The sequence below is a fragment of the Rosa chinensis genome, chromosome 5, assembly GCF_002994745.2.
Source record: "Rosa chinensis cultivar Old Blush chromosome 5, RchiOBHm-V2, whole genome shotgun sequence".
Taxonomy (NCBI): domain Eukaryota; kingdom Viridiplantae; phylum Streptophyta; class Magnoliopsida; order Rosales; family Rosaceae; genus Rosa; species Rosa chinensis.
Genome location: NC_037092.1, coordinates 5,987,092 through 6,008,126, shown reverse-complemented (window position 1 = coordinate 6,008,126; position 21,035 = coordinate 5,987,092). Strand labels below are relative to the sequence as shown.

Sequence of the window (21,035 nt, the reverse complement as noted above, 5' to 3'; positions counted from 1 at the left end):
CTAAGGTAGGGTCTGGTATCAAGGCAGACTTGAACGGGAATAGTGTAGTTAGAGGGGGACTTGCTTCCCAGAAGTTACTTGGATATCCTGGTGAGCTAGACCTTACTTGGATATCCTGGTGAGCTAGACCTTACTTGGATATCCAGGTGTGCTAGACCTTACTTGGATAATGGTAGAAGTAAAGTATTGTTGATACCTTAATTGAATGTTGAAGGCTTTGTATGGTTTTGAGATTTCATTTAGCTGCATGTTGGTATATGTATAATTGTCCTATTCTGGGGTTAAGTTGCAGATTCGGGTGAGTTTGGCAGAAACTAAATTATAGTTAAAGGTTTGGTTTCGCCTTGTGGAAATTAGTTAGAGAATTGGAATTATGTTGGGTGCCCTTAGTAATTTGGGCACACCTTGTGTGAAATGGTAACTAGTAAAGAAAGAAAAATAACATATTGGGTGGCCTTAGTAAATTACGGGTACACCTAATATGTTTGAAATTAAGTCGTTGCTTGATTTACTTCGACATAGTCGTAATTGGTCGATATCGTAATTTCAAGTAATTGTTCGGTAATTTGAGTTAATTATCGAACCAGCCTCGATTGGTCAAACAATGGTCAAAGTTGGTCAATTCTGGTCAAACCAGGAAAAGTTAGTTTGGACGATTTATTATTCGTCGAGATCTCATAAAATTGTTCAATGGGTTACTAACGGTTGAATTGTCGGAATCTAGGACTCCAGTTACCCGAGGAATAGAAGGTTCGCGACTCTCGGAGTATGTGAGAGGAAGCATCGGAATCCAGGTAGGGATTCAGGACTCTCCTCAGTTGGTTATTTTCTTTTATATTTTATTAATGTGATGCATGATAAGTGGTATGGGTTGGTTATGTTAAAATGCAATGCATACTAACCAATCCGTGAGAAAATGTGTGATGGCTTGAGAGCGATGGGTGGCTCTGACTTCCTTGGGTTCGATCCCCAAAACCTCCGGAGGGTTAGTTACGCCGGTCGTCCGGGTATTCCGAGCGTAATGACGGGCCTGGTACGTGTGTGTAGCTAGGTAGTGGACGCTCTCGCTACGCTTACCTGGTGATATATTAATTTGAGGTAAGGTCGTGTAGTGGGTCTATGGGACCGGCCATCAGGTAATATTTGGTTTTGGCGCCGTAGTTATTTAAGCATCATGCATCGGTTTTCAAGTTGAAAAACATTAAAGGTTGTCGTTCCTTTAAATACGTGGTTTAAATATGTTTTCATACTGGGCAGCCCAAATATTTGTTTATTGGTTTTAAGTCTAGTTGAGGTAGAGTTCCTATTGAGCAGCGAGGACGAAAGCTCACCCCTACAACAGTATGGATGCAGGTACTGTGCACTGGTGATGGGACAGTAGCGGGCGGAGCTGGGTGTGCGAAAGCTCGGTAAATCATCGTTTGAATTTATTTTAAATTCTCTTTCTCGAACTTCGTATTTCGGAGCTTATTGTTGTCTAGCCTTGTGTTAAATTCAGTTGAATTCTCTCATTGAAATCCGTACCTCGTGTGAGCCTTTACCCAAGTTCTGGATAAATGAATAGATGTTAGCAATTCAAGTTTTCACCTCGAAAATATTGGTAGCTTCCGTTGTGTTTTGCAAAAAAAAAAAGTTTTCTAACAAAATGCCTAGCGGTCCTCTAGAATGTGAATCGAGCTTTCGGTTTATGTTTTAGAGCCCCGCGGCACTGTGACGTGTCCAAGCTGGTGAGGTGCGGTTTGGGGCGTTACATTTACATTTCCTTTTAGATGTTAGGGGGTGAATCAATTACATTAATGAATTTAATTAGGTGACAAAAAAAAAATATCAGCTATTAATTATATATTAATTTAAGAAATATGTCTACAGATTCTTTGATCAATATTTTTCTTCATTTAATTAAATTCTTTCCTTTAATTTTTCTTCCCAAATGATATTAATATATTGAATTACGTGTCAAGAAATAGACGTTAACTTTTCTTTTCAAATATTGATTAATTTCATCCAAAAAAATATAGCATAGTAAATTGAATTTGGGAAATACTTATGTCTAAATTAAGAGGTAAGAAAAAATTACATGTTAGCAGCCATTAATTAACATCTGCAATCTAAATATAAGGGGAAAGACAAACAAAAAAATAATAAATTCATATCTAACGTTTAAACTCATAAAGAGAAAACAATGAACAAAAAAATATTAGAGTTAAATCCCAATATATTCTTGGTGGTCAGGGGAGGAAGCGTTCTAACAAGATCCCTCGAGCACAGATTAGTCTTTGGGCCTAGGAAGCCTTTGAAGACACCGTGTGATTGACAAATCAAAAAATGAACAAAAGAATATATACAAGAGTACTAGAGAGTTTCTATTGAGACCTCCAAATCTGCTCAGTTGACCTCACTCTATTATGAATTATTAAATGACATATATAATCTCTTATAAAATGACTATTAAAGACAATAATTATACCCCGAAAAATATTATATTTAATTTCTTTAGACTTTCCAATTCAATAATATTATATTGCATTCTTTATTATTTTCCTTATCTATTTTCATTTTTCAATTTCACTACATACTCATTAAAGCATTTATATATAGAGTTAATTACATATAAGTGCATATTTCAATGTTTTTTTTAGTCATAAGGCCACAAACTATTTTTTTTTTCCTCATAAGGCCACTAGATTAAAAATATTAAAAATCAACATATTTATATAAATGCCACTAGAGTACAAAATCAACAATCATTCTCTCTCTCCTCTCCGGCGAGGTCTCCAGTCAACTCCTGCGAACTCTGACCAACTTCCGGCGACCATAAAAGCTACTGTTACTAACACCAAAAACTACTATGGTGAGATTTCCGACAACCTCCGGCGAGGTCACAAAAGCTACTGTCACCAGCAACAAAAGCTACTGTCACCAGCAACAAAAGCTACTGTGACTAACAACAAAAGTTACTGTGGTGAGATTTCCGACAACCTCGGCGAGGTCACAAAAGCTACTGTCATCAGCAACTAAAGCTACTTTAACCCACAAAAGCTACTGTCACTAGCAACAAAAGCTACTATGGTAAAATTTTCGGCGACCTCCAACGAGGTTACAAAAGCTACTGTCACGAGCACTAAAAACTATTTCCACTAGCAACAAAAGTTACTGACTCGGGTGAGGTCTCCGGCAAAATTTCTGGCAAGGTTTTCTGTGAGGTGACAAAAGCTATTGTCACCACTAAAAGGTACTCTCACCAGTAACAAAAACTACTCTCACTATCAACAAAAACTACTGTCACCATTAAAAGTTATTCTCACTAGCAACAAAAGCTACTGTCACCATTAAAAGCTACTCTCACTAGCAACAAAAGTTATTGCCACCACCAAAAGCTACTCCTACCAGCATCAAAAGCTACTCCCACCAGCATCAAAAGCTATTGTCACCGACACCACAAAGCTACTGTCAACATCAACTAAAGTTACTCACACCAACACTAAAAGCTACACCAACCTTCAAAGCTACTCTCACAAACACCAAAAACTACTACCAAGTATAATAAAAGTTACTCACAGAACTAAGCGAAAGTTATTTACATAGACTAAGAGAGTTATTCCCAGCTATCAAAGCTACTCCCAACGTCTGAGATAGCTATTACTAACTGATACTAAAGCTACTCTAAAACATCAAAATAAGTATATATATTTACAATGTTAAATGCTTGAATCAAAACGTTCCAATTTCACCCAAGCACAATTGCAATTAGGCACAAATTCAGCCAAATCGTCCGAAACAAAGAAGTCAAGAACAACTAGTCCATTAGGAAAAGAAAATTTTCGTTTCTTCTTTAAGATCACTCAAACTCATACGAGGAAAAACATTCAAATGAATATCCAAATGAATCTAAATCTACACAAACATATGAACATCCAAATGAATCTGAATCCACCATAAACCAAATGAACACATAAAATAAGAAACTCAATCACCACAAAATAAATGAATTCGTACCAGGAAGAACATTCATCATCAACCAAAGAAGAAGAGATCACCAATCCTCATACAAAACAAAACAAATCTTAAACAAAAATAAAAGAATCAAGGACATGTTCGTGTTGTCAATTATTCCCAATCAAATCAAATCAATGACCTGTTAGTCCCAATTATTCCCAAAAAAAAAAAAAGATCATCTGGCAAGTTTCTCGCCTGAGAAGAGCAAGGAGGCTCGGATCTGCCATAAGGTCAAGAAATTGTTCATGTTGTCGCCGCCGCCGCCACTGAAGGATAATAGGAGAGGTCGAGGCCTCTAGCGCTCAGCAGCTTTGACCACTAGAATTCCAAATTTTAACCGGATCTGCGAAGCAGTTAAAGAAGAAAAGCTCCGGCTCCGGCATGCTTCGACGGCAATCGGTGATACGCCTAAAAGCAAGCATATAATTTAACCCTATAAGATGTCATCGTTAGTATATGGTAAATAGGGATCGTTCTAACCGGGGATTGAGGGTACACCTGTCATTGTAAAACAAATAAAGAATTAAAATAAATATAAAGTACTATTTACAAAAATAAAACAAACAAAAGGGGGTTTTAGGATTATTAAATCAAAAATTAAATAAATAAAATAAAGAAAATGTAAAAACATATATACACGGGTGGAACACAAGGAATAAAGATCAAATCCACAATCATATGAATGAAATCCAATCACAATTCCTATAGTTGATCTTCTATGTCATGAGAAAGAAGTTGACCATGTGAAACATTAGAAAGCAAACGATTTCCCATTTTTTATTTTCTTTGAATAATTAATCTAAGTGAAAGCACCTAAATCAATCATATTGAACATGCAATCATAGTCTAGAAAGCTAGCTAATTAAGAACACATTCAACGCATTAAGAACAAAGAAAGGATATCAACCAAAGTGCACAACCTAGTTATGAATAAGTTCACCTATTTGCAATCCTCCTTAATTAATTTCGACTTTTGTCCAAAGCCTTCACTACTTAAATTAGCTCCAATTACATGCATATATCCTAAGTTGGCCACCAAAGAACACATACATATAAAAGTCTTCTGTAATCCAAAATCAATCAAGCAATCTTAAATAAGCAACATATAAATCAACGTATAAAAATCACAACTTTATTTCAAAATATATAAATGGGCTTTAAACTTTGCCCTTAACGTCATGTTAACTAGAATTCATAACTCTACGAATCAAACAAAGGAAAACAAAAGAAAGTATGAAATACACCGTGAAAGATGGATGACAAGGCCTTGAGACGAAGAACTTGAAGATCCTTGAAAGTAAGCAATCTTCTAGGGACGACACAAGGGTGGATGGCGGATAGGATCTTGATGTACTGCATGACTTCTCCTCCTTCTTGGTTGAGACGCAGAGCTTCTGAAGACTCGAGAATGGAGAGAATTTTTCTAATGTTTATTTTCTAATGGAGAGAGGTGTGTGTTGTGGTGGTGTTATGGTGGTGTTGGTTGTATGATGTGATGGTGTGGTGTGGTGATGGTTAGAGAGGAGACTATATAGGGGAAGGCAAGGCTTCATGAATTTAATTTCCAAAGTATTTTCTAGTTGCACCACACAGTTTCGACCAATCACGTAGCGCCATGTCAGCTCTGTTGTGTCATCTAACCAATCAAAAAGCTCCAAAATCAATCCCATAATCTTTCCAAATATATTATTGCTGATTTTCCCAAGATTTTATCTGATTTTTCTCTTAATTTTGGCCAAAATAATCTTGAGTGAAAATAGGAATGAATCTGGACTTGTTTTTGGACCTTTTCTCCCTTAAATCTCTCCATGGCATCATTATCCTTGATCCTCTCTTGATTTTTGAAATTAACTCCATAATTTCCCATGGCAAAATCAGATTTAATTCCCCAATAATATCTCCAACGTAATCTTCTTATGACTCTCCCTTGATTTTCACGTTGTCTCCATAATCTTCTCTTGATAATTCACTGCAATTAAAGATTTATTTTCCCAAAATATCTCCAACGTCATCTTCAAGCCATGTGGTCTCCTAATGCCTTCAGGTTTCCTAGCCTCATCAGGATTCCTACGTCGACTAGGATTCCACGTTGGACCAGGAAAGCTCAATTTCTTCATTTCAGCTCATTTCTGCTCCATTTTCTCCATGAGACCTAAAAAATAGAAACTAAATTAAAAATGATTTATTTAAGGAAATAACTAAGTAAAATATGAGGAAATAACTATTAAAACATCGCATTAAAATGCTCATATCAATCGGAACTCAGCTTCGGCTTCGACCTGCTTCGACTCTAACAACTGGACCTGCTTCCCCGACCTTACCAATCAGACCTCCGTGAGCTGTCGAATTCAATTGTTGTTGCGGCAATCCGAAATCAGCTCCGACTCCTGCCTACTTCGACTCGGAGAGCTGCACCTGCTCCGACTCCGCAATCGGACTTCAGTGCTCCGTTGTTTGATTTTCCGACGCTTCGACGCCATTCGAAGCTACTCTCAGATCCCTCACCAAATGACTCAAATTGAAGAAAACCCTAGAAATTTAGAACGAGCAAAGAAGACGGGTCTGACGGAGAAAGATGATTTCGCGAGAGAGAGAGAGAGAGAGAGAGAGAGAGAGAGAGAGAGAGAGAGGTCGAGCGGTTAGTTTAGGTGGAAGGGTAAAATCGTCAGAAAAGAGATAATTTGAAGATGCAAGTGGCCTTATGTGTACAAGATATTTATGGCTAATTAAAGTTCCAAAATGACACTTGTGTGTAATTTTCTATTATATATATTTAATAAGAATTAAAACTATAATCAAGATCATGTGACATAAAAATTCCTATCATCATATATGTTGAATGCATATTGGTGAAGGATAACAAAAGAAATCATTTTATGACCTAAATCCCAGTCTATTCATTATATTTACAAAAAAAAAGAGCTACTAGTAAAAAAAATCTAAAAAAACTATTAAATAATTAATCATAAGGTACAGAAAATAGAGAAAATAATTAAACATTAAGAAAAGTTACTCTTCATTTTTTTGTGCACATCTACAAGAGAAAAAAAAAAGTAAAAAAAAAACAATTCTTTTTTGGGATTTTGTCTATTTACCCCATTTTTAGGGATTTTTTTCTCACTAACCCCATTAAGTTTTTTTAATTCCCTTTTACCCAATGCACTCTAAGGGAGTCTTCCCTAATACCCCATTAAGATTTTTTTTTTTTTTTTTTATTTTTTTTTAATATCATTTTACCCCTCACCCATTTGTTACTTAATTAGAGAAAGAGATAGAAACCATAGGAGACTTCGCCGGAGCCCGTCACCGGCCGCCGGAATCCGGTCACCGGTAGCCGGATTCTGGTCAACTTTGGCCGGATTCCGTTCACCGGCCGCCGCCCACCGGATTTTTCTGAAAACCTCTATTGCCCTCCAATAGAGGGGCAATAGACCTCTATTGCCCCCCAATAGAGTGGCAATAGACGTCTATCAACCATGTATTGCCCCCCAATAGACGTCTATTGCCCCCTAATAGAACTTTCGATAGCAGGAATGAAAACTAATTTTTCTAAGATTAGACAAATAAAACTTTGATTAAAGAAAAAAATGAGGTAATTACATCAACTCAAAACATATATTGCCCCCCAATAGACGTCTATTTCCCCCCAATAGGACTTTCAGTCGTCAAAATAGGAACTAATCTCCATAAATTTAGACAAATAAAACTTTGATTACAGGAAAAAAATAAGAAGATTACACCAATTCAAAACGTCTATTGCCCCCCAATAGCCGTCTATCGGCCCCCAATAAACGTCTATTACGAGATGATAAAACATTTCTTTTTCCACAACAAACAATTACCAATTACAACTCATCACACAAACTCGAAAAAAATAAATCAAATCAAATCAAATGAAAATCCATAGTTACACACATAAAATTAAGTTTCCCGCTTAACTTAGTTACCTACTCAAAGTTAACAATTTCTTACTATACAAGCGCATATTGTAGGTTCATCCATGCATACAATATATGATGTTTACTAACATTCCATTTTCCAGAAAACAAACGAAGGTGTATCACAGAGCTAGTTAAATCCGAACGACCACACGAAGCAACACAGTTAAAGAACAATCATAGACTCTGAATCACTACTTCAGCAGCTAAATTAAGCAAAGAAAGAACCAAATCTAAGCAATCAATAACTATCAAGAGCGATCTGAAATGGCACAAGATTGTAGACGGAGAAAGGCGTTCACTATTTTGACTTGCGAAACTCGCTTACCTTCAAATCGCTCTTCGAAGAAGATTTCGGAGACGGCGAGACGGAAGTGGAGGCATAGAAGCGGAACCAGAAGAAGAAGAAGAGATTCGAGAAGCTTCATCTTTCGCAGCTCTCTCATTTCAGAAAGACGGCCGGAGGGGGCTTGGGTCCATCATCGGAGCCGGGGGAGGGAGAGAGAGAGGGCTTGGGTCGATCATCGGAGCCGGAGGAGAGAGAAAGACGGCCTTGGTCGATCGTTAGATTCGGGAAGAGAAAGGGAGACGGCATGGGTCTATCGCCGGAGCCAGAGGAGAAAGGGAGATGGCCTGGGTCTGCCGGAATCATGCTGAAGTGAAGGGAGGGGGGGGAGTGCATCGTGCTGGACAGAGGGAATTGAGTGGCATTGATGTAGTTGTTTAATTAGGCTAAGGGTACATTTGTCATTTGCTTTTAAATTGGGTTAATGGGAACAAAAATAAGTTGCTGGGGTAAGTAGGATAATTTTTGCTTATTTTGGTGCTATTGGTCAAGAACCCCTCTTTTTTATTAGAAATTAATTTTTAAAGCCCAATACCTTGTGTTTGAGTTTCTTTTTTATTAGATAAGAGATTTATGTAATCTGGTTAAGGAATGAATATGTAATTAATAGTTTGTTTGCAAATTATATGAGTGAGGTTTAGTGAGTAAATTTAGTATTTGAAAATTTGATAGGAGGTGTAAAAAGTAAGGAGGTCAAGTGAGTAAATTTGGAGGTTCTAATAGAAAAACTTTATATACAATCATAGGAATATGTATTTTTCACATCATATTTTCAAAATTTGCAAGAACCCAACAAAGGTTGAATTCATATACATGTGTTATACAAATCTATTAATCGAATGTACGTGCAAATCTATTGACTGAATTACATGAAATTTTTTCTACTCTTGATTGAAGAAAAAAAAAATTGTTGTTTAAATCTAAGCATGAGTGTAATGAAAAAAAAATGTAAGAAAGCCAAATTTTTTTTTTTTAGAAGAAAGCCAAAATAATTTAGAATAATTAGATTTTAGAATGATAAAATTGTCTTTTTCTTAATAGTTACATAACATGATTTGACAAATAAGTGATGCATGTAGATGACATGACATGACACCTAAGATTGAGGCTACAAATCTTAGGCCTCATTGAGGCCACAAATCATTTTCCATGAAAAAAAGGGTCGTGTAACGAGTAGAATGGTCTATAGTCAGCTAAAGTCATCCCCCAATTTTAATTAATTTCTTTTTTCACTTGAGAAAATGAACAAAATTGTGCACATCCGAATCAAAAGAATCAATGCACAACTAATTTTTCGATGTTTAAAGTCTCGATGAATTCAAGAGGTCCAACTTTTAATAAATAACTTGTACTACATCAAATGAATTTTTAGGGATCTAACATGAACTTCTACAATTGAGAGTCCTTGTGTAATACAAGAAAAAGAAAATTAGTAACAATGCAGTGTGCCGTGTGGGTTGGGATATCATATCATATCATATAGGAATTAGGAAATGGGGAGTGTCGGCTGCTTTGGCTTTGCCATCGACCACGACCAAAACAATACTTTTTAGAAGCTGTGCAACTGTGTTGGCCACGTCTGGTGAAACTTAATTTCTGACCTGCTGCTAGCTTGTTTGTATTTTGGGTCCCCAAACCTGACCTACTCGACCAATCATTCCTTTCCTTGTGAGTTGTGACTGCTCATTGTCACCTTCACTTTCATGCATTTCGATCTCAGCCTTATCTTCACAGTGTTACAGTTTGGTGATCTAAACCCCACCCTTCAATTCTCTTTCCAGTTTCTCTGCCGTCGCGCGGTTGTTGGTGAGTATGCCACTAGGGTTCAATGAGGACACGAGTTTATCAGTTTATGTTAGAACCTGCTGAATTCTTCTTTGAAGTATTTTATCGAGCAACTTGTCCTCCGATCAAATATAACATGAAACTTTACAATAGGTTGCTTGAGGACATGAAGCGATTGTATCGCTTGCTCTCGTATGCATTAATTCACTGGTTTCTCTAGTAACAAATGGATCATTATTCAAGAGTTTTATCAAATTATGGATCCATCTGAGTAGTATGACTTCAGCTTACAACAATGCGTGCATGTCCAAGAAGTTCGAGGACATGAAATCGATCAGCAAAAGGGCAAGGGTGGACTCAATGTGGTAGGTACCTCCTCCCTCACATTTATTTAAGTATTGAATAATTCTACGTGTTGTCGTGTTTTGTTTTCTTTAAGAATGTAGGCACTTATCTAGAAATACTTGCATGTAGAGAAAATATATAGCTATTTAAAAGAATGCAAAAAATGAAGACAAGATGTTCAATGAATTGTCTCAAAAAAAACAAAAACAAAAACAACTAGACAAGTAAAACAAGTTAGGTATGAATTTATTTGTCTCCCTAAAAAAAAAAAAATTATGTATTCTTGAGCAAAAATAATATGAAATAATAGGTTTAGCAACCCAAACTCCGTTGTTGATTGTTATAATACTCTTGCAGTTAAAATTGCAGTCATCATCACCGCACGCAGAGCTTGTACGATTACAGCTCATGCCTCTTCAATTTTGTTTGCATGTTTCACCTGCTATCATTTTCATTTTCAGAGACTTTGAAGCTGCAATTTGTGAGTACATTGTACATGAAATCAATGGTGAACCAGATTTGGACGAGAACCGAACTAAACTTAATTGCTCTTAAAATAGGCAATATATATGGGTACCTGATATTGCAGGCTCTTCACAGCCTGATATATTAACCCCACGTCCTCCATTTTTGTTCGAGCTTGGTCCCATATTACCATGAATGATAGGACTGACAAGGCCAAGTGCTGCAACCACTTTGAAATTTCTTGGAAATGTCGACGTACTTGAAAACAAATAATGTAAGGTTCATTAACACTTGAAGTTCTCTTTTCATTTTCAAAGTGACTAAAAGTAACATTCTAATCCAACGTCCACATTTGATATGTGATCTTTAGACTTTATTTTTTATTTTTACGAGTGAGCGTTACTTAAAATTTGTACAAACAAGACATTATATTTGAGTGAATTTTGTTACATCCTTCAAATTTGGTGTAAAATGTTGCTTTATTCATTACTTTGAAGATGAAAGATGAAATTGGAATGTTTGCATAATGGAGTCATAGGTACATAACACTATTTTTGAGAATGGAAAGTGTAATTAGCCTAAAATGTAAATACAATGAGAATGAAAAAACAAACTTAGTCTCAAATCCCAGTTAATTCAATACTGCAATTCTGTTTTTCAATGATTTTGTTTGTTCGTAGATAGCACTCAATCTTCTACATTGATCACGATTAGTTATCCCATTACCGTTGCCATTATTTCACTGCAATTACAAATTAAGGTTAACATGTCATGATCATCAAACGATCAAGTAGCAAAGTTCCAAGTGTGAGCTAAGCTTTTGAGAAAATGAAAAGGGTAGAAGAGATTGCTCAACAGCTTCAACCCCTCTTGTGTCTCCTAATAAATATATATCGCTTCCCATGTCTAAATGATCCCACCTAACCAAACCCATTAATTAGATGTTTCCACATGCTAATTCAGAATACTCAACTTCATGTTCTTGCACGAAAAGAAAACACGAAAAAGATGAAACCATGGTGATTATAAATTCTTGTAACAAAATCATTAAATTACAGAGTTGGTGAACTTAATTAATTGGTAGTTAAACTGTTGATTTATGTTCCAATAGTGGTAACTATCTAAAATTAAGAAACAAGAGGTGGTGTGAATTTGCAGCTAAATTAAAGGCTTGAGTGTACATCGAGGTAGGACCCGAGCTCATTAATCTGCTGATGTAGTCTTTTTTTTTAAGAAAGAATACATAACGGGGTTGTAGTTTATTATCTCCATAAACTATTTCTTAGTGTGCGTGAGATTTCCTCTGATAATCTTCTTCTTCTCAGGTTCTTCAAGCCATGGTCGCAGAGGTAACTTTGAACCTTAACTCTGCAAGTTTTACATGTTACTAGTTCTAGAATGATTTCTATAAACTTTCATTTCAAGTTTCATCTCTGTTTCTTAATTCTATCTTCTGTCTTCAAATGTATATGTATGGTTAATTTTCAGTATGAGAACTGAACCTTTGTTTGCCTCTGGTTCAAGTCTAGGTGACAGACTCATTATAGTTATTGCTGTTGAATTGGGTTCTTGGTGTTCTGAGAGGCTTTGTCTAGTTTCACCGCCTCTGTTTGGTTGTTTGGGGGGGGGGGGGGGGGGGGGGGGGGGGGGGGGATGGGATTTTTTGATGTGTTTTGAAGAACATGGATGTTTTCAGTGTTCTGGGTTTGCAAAGCATATCACCTTTTGCATCAGCAAACTCTGTTCTGATGTGGGTGGGTTAGAATATCAGTAAGAATAAGAATAGTGTTAGAAAATCTTAGATCATGGTTTCAAGGCTTTAATCTTCCATAAATCAATGCCCTCATGCTTTAAATGTTCTGTGTGAAACATATTAGAGATTAGAGATCTTATGCTGAGGTTCAGATTTTCACCTAGTTGGAATCTGCAAAATATGGAATTGAAAATTAATCCCAGAAAACAGAGCTTTTAGCATTAGAACTTCAACAAGAAAGTGTTTTGTGTTGATGTAATATCATGATCATAAATTTGTCTAACCATGTGGTTTCTCTCAACTTTACTTTTGTCCAAGTAGGCAGTCCATGCCAAATCTTAGAGTGTTATTTTTGTTTAATTATTAGCACAGTATTGTTTTTCCCAAGATACCTATTCTGATTGATGGTAAATATTTCATTAGAAATTTAGTGGAGCTGTTGACTAACTGAGCAGGTAGACCTAAACAATGTCATTAGTTTAAGGTCAACCCCAATGATCACCTAATATGATCATTAAATAATCACCACCATGAAGCTAAGAAACTTATACTCTCCCTGCCATTAGAAACCAAGGTATCTTCTTCTGAGTCTAAAGTTCTGATTTATGTAGAAACTAGAAATTCAAGTTCTGCCTAGGCTTCTATATGGTTTTCAGAGCCGGTTATTCTTTCTCATTACGTACTAGCCCGAATTACTAAACAAACTATTTATTGTCGAATTGGTATTTTTGTAGGATCATGAAATGCATCATGGATGGCCTCTAGGGCTCGAGATTATGAGTTTAAGGCTTAGACTGGGGGAGAGCTTACCAGCTGCTGTTATAAGACACCATGTACCTTCTACTAGTTTCACCTCATTTTCTTCTTCAAACCTCGACACTGAGGTAATTATAATTCTTAACTATAGCATTCACATTTTTCACTCTAAATCTTTTATGCTTGCATATTTTGGATACTATTCTGATGTGTCGGTGCTGCTGTTATTGTAAAACCAATTAGCAGTCTACAGCATCCTTTTTCCAAGACCACAGCATGTCACTAGGCCGGCTGATTGGCATTCGAACCAACGATAGAGGGCGCTTGTACTACCCGAATCCAACTAGATTCGAAGAACATGACTGGGTTTCTTTAAGAGCTAGTTCACGAAATTCTGATGTCTCCAGAAGACATCAAGTAGACATGTCTAGACGGATTTGCTTACCGCTGCTGCTTGGTGCTCTTGTAAAGATGAGCAGGAGTAAGAACAAGTCTAAGAAGCCAAAGTTTGAAGGCAAACACTAATACCAATTTCTGTAGAAAAATGAGTTGCTCATCGTAACTCCTGCGAAGTTCACAGTTGACATGTTGATAATCGAGAGCATTGTTGTACTTGATTTCTTCCCAATTTGCCATATATACCATATGCCTTGCTGAGTTTGTTTGGCTCTTCTAAATGATGAGAGAGTTTGAGATGCTAATTGTCATATCAGGTGCTTTTGTACTGCCAATAAAATTAGCTATACTTATGATCTCTCTCCTAGTTACCCAAATGAAAGAGGAAATGTCAAAATTCGTGCAAAGCAAATGATGATTATATTCAGAAAAAAAATTCATGTTGAGTCTAATTCTATGAATTTGTAGCCATTAAAACATCATCGCAATCGCACAAAAAAAATGTATGATTATAAATGAAAAGGAAATCCATGCCGAGTCTAGTCTCTTAGAGTCTTAGGCATGTAACAAAGTGAACAATTAAATTGTTATAGGATGCTATATTTCGTGAAAGAAATAAAGCCGTAGATATATAAGCAGATTTTGGAACTAGTTCCGTGGATTCATAGTTTCTGTAATTGAAACTGAATCATAATTTCCGTTTTTGTTGATGTTGTCGAGAGGTTTGATATAATTCCCCTTCTATGTAATTTACTTCTTTTAACTCAGTTGAGGTTCACCAAAAAAACAAAAAAAATTGTTACGGAATGCAGTGTAAAAAGAAATCCGTAATCACAATTGAATATCGTGCCCGTGATCATGTGCCATGTGGCACACACATAGTAGCAAATATACACACAGACACACCCGATACCTACTCCAACATCCCAAAACCCCAAAAGCCTCTTCTCCACTTCTCAAGTGCTCACAGTCGCCGATCCTAAAACCCCAAAAGCCATGGCCTCCTTCGCCGCTAGGTCCATGATCCGCTCCGCCGCGGCCAGAACCACTCTGGGTTCTCGGGTCGCCTCCGCAGCCCGACCCAAACCCGCCGCCGCACCATTCACCATCCCCAAACAAAACAAAAACCCCATCTCTCACGCCATTTTCAGGTAAACCCAATTTTACCCACCAAACCCTAAACCCTAAATTTGTTATATTTGTTTATTTTCAGTTTCGGTTTAACATTTTTGAATATCTTGTTTGTTTGAGCTTTGTGAAGGTCGCCTGTGGAGTTGAGCTGCTGCGTGGAGACGTTGCTTCCCTACCACACAGCCACAGCCTCTGCATTGCTGACCTCGATGCTCTCCGTCTCGCAGCGCTCCTACGGTTGGACCCCTGAAGGTATTCCCTCTTTTGCATTCGAACTGATTTTGTTGGATTCGTAAATTGTGGTTGGTTTTTGCTGAAATGTGTTGTTTGTGGCATTGGAATTGGAAAATGCTGAGTTAGTGTATGTTGTGTAGTGAGTTTCATTTACTTGCGGCGTGCTCAATCTCGTTTCGTTTTGTGTACATTACAAGTTATGCCGATCTTGGAAGTTGGAGTCAATGAGGTCATAATCAAGGTTGTGAATTGTAATTGACAATCAGAGTAGAAAGACTAGTAATATAGACAGAAGAATTATTTAGTTAATGATTGGATTCATGGTCTGAATCTTGAGTTGTTTTTAGTTGCAGAGGATATTTACCTTTGTGCTCCAAACTGAAATGGGGTTTTCCTTTAGTAATTCCATACTAGTTATCTAGGCTTTTTATGTTTTATATATTTCTTTTTGTCTGAAGCCTAGTGATATTTAGAAGTGAAATATAGAGATTATGCCGGGAAGAGAATAGTAAAGGAGATTAGAATTGGTAGAGAATAAATAAAGTGCTTTTCTTTGTTTAGCCTCTGATGACATCTTCATGCATTTTGGGCTTTTGCCAGCTAGCTGGCTGGGCCTCTATAAAAGATCAAAATACCTCCCTGAATTAGAATATCAAGAATGCACCTTTTAGCATTACTTAGGTCTACATTTCAGTGGCGTCGAGTTTTGCATAGGTTCACTAGAAATGGGCAACTTTATGTGCACAGAATTATAATGTTTCCCTACAATCTAGGTGGCCTAATTGTTTTTCCTTTAAATTCTTTTTCTTTTGTTCTTTTTCTGAGAAGGGGGGTGATGTTAGATGATGATGGCTGGAAGTGTGGCCAAGACATTAAATTTGTGAGACCATCTTTTTGCCTATTTTCTTCCAAAATTCCTTCTTTTCATTCGGTGATCCCATCTTTCTCTCTATTTCTACTGTCTTGCACAATGAAAGAATGCATGTGCTTTGTCTTTTGTAGGGCAAGACAAGACTAGATGAGGATCAAGCATCAAATATGAAGTGATTTGGATATGTTTTTGTTGTCAACTTTTGAGAGTGTTAATTGTAACTGTTCTCCAGTAGACTAGATGAGAACACCCTCAATTTAAAATTACGTGGAAATTTGAGAGGATGCACTCTCTATGTTTGATAACAATAAAATTTTAAGAATTTGTTTTCTGTATCCCCTATAACAATTGTTTATTTTATGTCTTTTGTTTGGTTGGACATAGTTATGTTTACATTCCACTCTTATTATATTTATTGTTTTAACTTTTATCTATAATTCAAATAGTAGACAGTGTCTAGCAGAGTTTTGAGTTTATGTGTAAAAGTATATTTCAGTTTTGTGTTTCTATGGCAGTTGTATTCCTTTCATTAATATGATTTGTGCTATTTTCTGCTAATACAAAGAATGAAACTTTGAATGGAAATGCAGAAGTGTAGTCCAATGTGAAAATCCTAGCTGAACAAACTCTTTCTTTGTCTTTGTTATTCGTGTCAGTATAATCATATAAGGATAGTAATAATAATAATAATAATAACAATAACAATAACAATACTAATTTGTTGTATTCACTCAGCTTGCAATGATGATGTATGATGAATATCAGAGGGTTCGAGCAAAGTTTTATGTAATTGCGCCCTAAGACAAGGTGGTAAAATACAGCTTTTTACTAGGGTTTTGTAGATGATTCTTGTGTGTTTCTATAGCTGGACAAGGTGGAAAAGATAATGTGTCTGTAGTATGATGATGATGATGACAAATAACTTCAAGGATTGCACATATGTACAATTTGGGTTCAGGTTAACCAATGGCTTCTTCATTGCATTCTCTGATGAAACATTTTCTGCACTCATGTTTAATGGGTTGCATCCACAGCAAAGATTTGTCCTTATATCTTGGATTTGCTTTAATTACTTCACATGGCAGTTGAGTAATTGTACTTTATGGTTATAGAATAATTTTGGGACATGCCAATAATTATTATTCAAGATGAGAATGTTGAAAGAATGAGTGGCTGAGCGGAAAAATTATTTTTGACTGTTATGAGTTAATCGTATTCTGGGTGCTGGCACCTTCTCCTTCTAAATCCTTCCTAAGCTCCTTTTGACTTTCACTTTTTCTTTGTTTAGGGCTGTGATGATTCCTTATTAGCAGACTTCAGAGTTTGGCTTGGAGACTTAATGTTGCACTTATGTTTTATCTTGCTTATGAAGTTTCAGTTGTGAAATTTTACTTTTGACTTGGTAGCAAATAATAAAATCAAACTTTTTATCTCATTACACTTTGTTTGTTTGTATCTAAACTGCAATTTATGGTCAAAACGGTTGCAAATTTGAAGTCCATAAAAGTATCTTCTGTTCTTGTGTTGTAGATGGATGATTGTTATCTGTTGGGATGCGGTGCATTGGTCGTAGTTTTCTTCAATTTCAATGGAGATTGTAAGACTTTCTTGAGGCATTTTTATATATTTTTTTTACTTTGAAATTGGAAGACATTAATCATTTGAGGAATGAGGAATAGGTGTCAGTTGGATCTTGTATTGACTTATAATTTTTCAAACAATTCCCGTCTCTTCCTGATCTATTTCTGTGTAGATCATAATAAGCAAATTGTACATTGCTTTCTGATGTTAGAAATGGTGTAAATTGGCTGGATCACAAGTCTGTTAATAGTTAAACAGCTAGAGCCTAAAGCATGATCCTGATGGTGGTAACCACTGACAGTTTTTCCAGTGTCCAAGGGAGTGAAGATTCATTGCTAGATCAAGACAATAGAGCCTTCTATTCATTTAGACGAAGTGAAAGATCTGATTTCAAGTTAGATAAACTAGGATATGTAATTCTTAATAACCATAGGTTTAATTAAATATCTAATAATATCCCTAATCAAAATTTCTTAAGAAAATTTTAGATTAGAGTATTTACACCTCTATTAAGGAATAACCTTTATACTAATAAAATTGGTTAGGTCCAAATCTTATGACTGTATAAAGGTTCTTAGATTCCTCTTAATTAAGATCAAAGAAACTTCCTTCACAATCAGTCAAGATCAAACTAAAAATCTAAGCTATGCTATGGCTCAATCTGGTCGGCAAGAAAGAAAAATAGCTCAGTTGCCGGATTGCATTCTGGAGTCCATAGTTTCATTGCTACCTCTAGTCAAAACTAGCCTGGTTTTCCCTCAGTGGAGGCGCGGATTGCATCTTCTAACAAGGCACAATCTAGAATTCAACAATCTAAACGTTTTCGGAAGCAACCATGAAATTGGGTTCGACATGGACAAGATGGACCAGGACTTTGTAAAATCACTAAAGTGTGTGTGCATATTTGCGACCCATAAAGGTAACAAGGTCGACTCTTTCAAAGTCGGAAAAACATACTACATCTTTTGATGTGTCAAGCGAGACTTGCATGGAGACACCTTACACAAGATCACAGCAACACATCTTTTAGAGAAGAACTTGCGTACGTAAGCCGTACCATGCGTGTAGTACAGCTGACCAATCAGTGCATATGTAGAATGTGTTTTGGGTATTTAAATAGAGGTAATTTGGGAGTTTATTCAAAATTTTCTGAGTTTGATTATGTATCTCTATCGGTCACACGTTGCATGGCAGCCGTATGTAAGACTTTTTCTTCAAGCAAAAAAAATTTAAGGTGAAAAAAAAATAGTATGATGCCACTTGGATTATTCCTAGCCACTAGGAGCTCATGCATAGGAACGTAGAAGACTGCTCACATCTCAAAACCTCTTCAAGGCCTCGCCAATCCTAAAACCCATAACGCCATGTCCTCCTTGGCCGCTAGGTCAGTGCTCCGCTCCACCGCGTCTCGGACCACCCAGCTGCGTTCGAGGCTCGCTTTCGCAGCCAAAACCAAACCAGCTGTCGCCTCACCCTTTAGCATCCCCAAACAAAACCAAAACCTACTGTCTCATCGCATCTTCAGGTAAACCAATTACACACACAACCCTAAACCCTAGTTAATTGTTAAACTTGTTCATTGTCGTTTTTGATTTACTACATCGTTTTGGAGCTTATATATGGAAGGTCGCCTGCGGAGTTGAGCTGCTGCGTGGAGACGTTGCTTCCCTACCATACAGCCACAGCCTCTGCATTGCTCACTTCGAAGCTAGAAGTCTCGCAACGCTTCTATGTTTTGATCCCTGAAGGTATAGATTGCCAATTTTCTTTTCACTTTTCGATTCATAATTTGTGATTGTATCTGTTGAAATTTGTTGTTTCTGGCATTGGAATTGGAATCGGAAGCGGTTCATTTTAGTTGCGGTTATGTTCAATTTCACGGGCCGGTAGGGAAGCCAATTTGTGTTAAGCAAAGCTATGAATTGCAAAAGACAACGCTTTATTTGTATTGTTTGAATTAGGTGCATCAGAAAGTCACAACTTTTTAAACATTCAAATTCTTCACTTTCTTTCTCTTTTTTTGAGAAGGGGGCTGAAGTTAGATGATGATGATGGATGGATGGAAGTGCGGCCATGGCATTTAATCAGTGAGAACAATCTTTTTTCCTAGTTTGCTATCGAAATTCTTTAAGTGGCTAACTAAATGAGGGTCAAGCATCAAACCACATGACTTGGATGTGCTATTTGTTGTCAACTTTTGAAATGTGCTTATTGGCATTGGAATTATTCTCTAGTAGATAGAAGAGCATCAATCTAAAATTAGTGTGGGAATTTGACAGGATCAAAGAACTCTCTCTGATTGTTAACAAGTAAAATTTGTTTCTAGATCGCTGATTCCCATTATTTACTTCGTGTCACAGTTACTGATTCTAATCTTGTTCCATTTATTGCTTTAACAACATCTTATAATGTAATTAATAACACAAAGTGGTACATACTTTCTAGTATATTTTAACTTTTATGCACCCTATGACAAGTGCACGAGATTATGCTTCGTGCTTCTTCCAAATCATTCGTAAGCTTCTTCTTCTTTTATTGACATTGGTTCTTTGAAATCCCTTTGTTTATGACTGATGATTCCTCAGCAGACTCGAGATTTTGGGAGACTTGTCTTGTTGCCTTTATGTTTTACCTTGCTTAATTATTTCGTTACAGTTGTGGACCATTTTACTATTGATCGACTTATATTCTTGCCTCAACTGCAAAGTACCATCACAATTTACCTTTTGTTCTTTTATTGTAGGTGAATGATTGTTACCCGTTGAGATGCGCGGCATTGTCGTACTTTTCGTCAATTTCAAAGAATTTTGCAAGACTTTCTTTAGGGATTTTTCACTTGTAAAACTATTTTGTTATACAATATTAATCATTGAGGAAGTGATCTTGATATGTTTCCCTTAGTAAAAGTTAAACTATATTGCAACAGTTTTAACTTATGGGATTAGAGAAATAGAATTAACACATGCAATGGGATTTAAATTTCCTTGTTTGGAAACTTGTCTCAAGGCTTTGGTATTTGCCACGGTCCCTGTTGCAGGAAAGAGAGTCAATGATTTCCTTGCAGTCACTTTCAATTTGTGCAAGTTCAGTCTCGAAGCCACCTTCAATCCTTCATCAATAGGCAATAGCCAAGGCCTCTGCTTCTACTGCTGAATTAGAACACGCAGTACTACTAGCTCCTGCTATATAAAAGCACCCGAAGTCCAGAACTCTCTGATAAATATTCCCAGTCCATACTGATTGGTTGCTAATGGGTATAGCTATGATGGCAAGGATGTCAGACTCTAAGAAAACATGCATGCAGTTTGAGAATGAAAGATAAAGTGATGCAAGAATAACCGTGACAGGGGTGGTATATATCGAAACTAGGTTCTAAGAATCTCTATAACTTGACACAACACACAAGATCATCACTAGGCAAACTATAATCAGAAGCTG

The 21,035-nt window shown here is 36.6% G+C and overlaps 2 protein-coding genes and 1 long non-coding RNA gene across 12 annotated transcripts; 2 read left to right on the top strand and 1 right to left on the bottom strand.

Annotated features, from left to right (window-relative positions):
- Positions 1-3,993: 3,993 nt before the first annotated feature.
- On the bottom strand, positions 3,994-5,476 carry LOC121053145. Its single transcript, XR_005810895.1, has 2 exons — positions 5,241-5,476; positions 3,994-4,494 (listed from the first exon to the last, which is right to left on the bottom strand). It is a non-coding gene; the product is annotated as an uncharacterized LOC121053145 (long non-coding RNA).
- A 6,613-nt stretch (positions 5,477-12,089) lies between these two features.
- On the top strand, positions 12,090-14,162 carry LOC112166796. 2 transcript variants are annotated; one of them, XM_024303703.2, is made up of 3 exons: positions 12,090-12,224; positions 13,363-13,512; positions 13,631-14,162. In XM_024303703.2, exons 1-3 carry the CDS (start codon positions 12,213-12,215, stop codon positions 13,907-13,909), a joined length of 441 nt encoding a protein of 146 aa, XP_024159471.1. In that variant the 5' UTR covers positions 12,090-12,212; the 3' UTR covers positions 13,910-14,162. The 2 variants fall into 2 exon arrangements, with proteins under 2 accessions (XP_024159471.1, XP_040362812.1); XM_040506878.1 differs by having other exon boundaries at positions 13,628-14,162.
- Positions 14,163-14,709: 547 nt separating this feature from the next.
- LOC112202095 (protein NUCLEAR FUSION DEFECTIVE 6, mitochondrial) lies at positions 14,710-20,486 on the top strand. Of its 9 annotated transcripts, none has more exons than XR_002937120.2 (4): positions 14,710-14,931; positions 15,042-15,163; positions 16,752-16,823; positions 17,547-17,779. XR_002937120.2 is itself a non-coding variant. In XM_024343004.2 (4 exons), exons 1-3 carry the CDS (start codon positions 14,777-14,779, stop codon positions 15,979-15,981), a joined length of 285 nt encoding a protein of 94 aa, XP_024198772.1. In that variant the 5' UTR covers positions 14,711-14,776; the 3' UTR covers positions 15,982-16,025; positions 16,148-16,397. The 9 variants fall into 9 exon arrangements, 7 of the variants coding, with proteins under 7 accessions (XP_040375314.1, XP_024198770.1, XP_024198769.1 ...); XR_002937119.2 differs by lacking the exon at positions 17,547-17,779 and adding an exon at positions 17,305-17,530; XM_024343004.2 differs by lacking the exons at positions 16,752-16,823; positions 17,547-17,779 and adding exons at positions 15,974-16,025; positions 16,148-16,397 and having other exon boundaries at positions 14,711-14,931.
- The last annotated feature ends 549 nt before the right edge of the window (positions 20,487-21,035 follow it).

Bases quoted from the DNA above. Each gene is read 5' to 3' on its own strand.
- LOC112166796 (XM_040506878.1), top strand. The intron at 13,513-13,627 runs GTAATTATAATT...AAAACCAATTAG, and splicing joins CTTCAAACCTCGACACTGAG to CAGTCTACAGCATCCTTTTT.
- LOC112202095 (XM_024343002.2), top strand. From the start codon at position 14,777: ATGGCCTCCTTCGCCGCTAGGTCCATGATCCGCTCCGCCGCGGCCAGA. The intron at 14,932-15,041 runs GTAAACCCAATT...AGCTTTGTGAAG, and splicing joins ATCTCTCACGCCATTTTCAG to GTCGCCTGTGGAGTTGAGCT. The intron at 15,164-16,751 runs GTATTCCCTCTT...GTATTCACTCAG, and splicing joins CTACGGTTGGACCCCTGAAG to CTTGCAATGATGATGTATGA.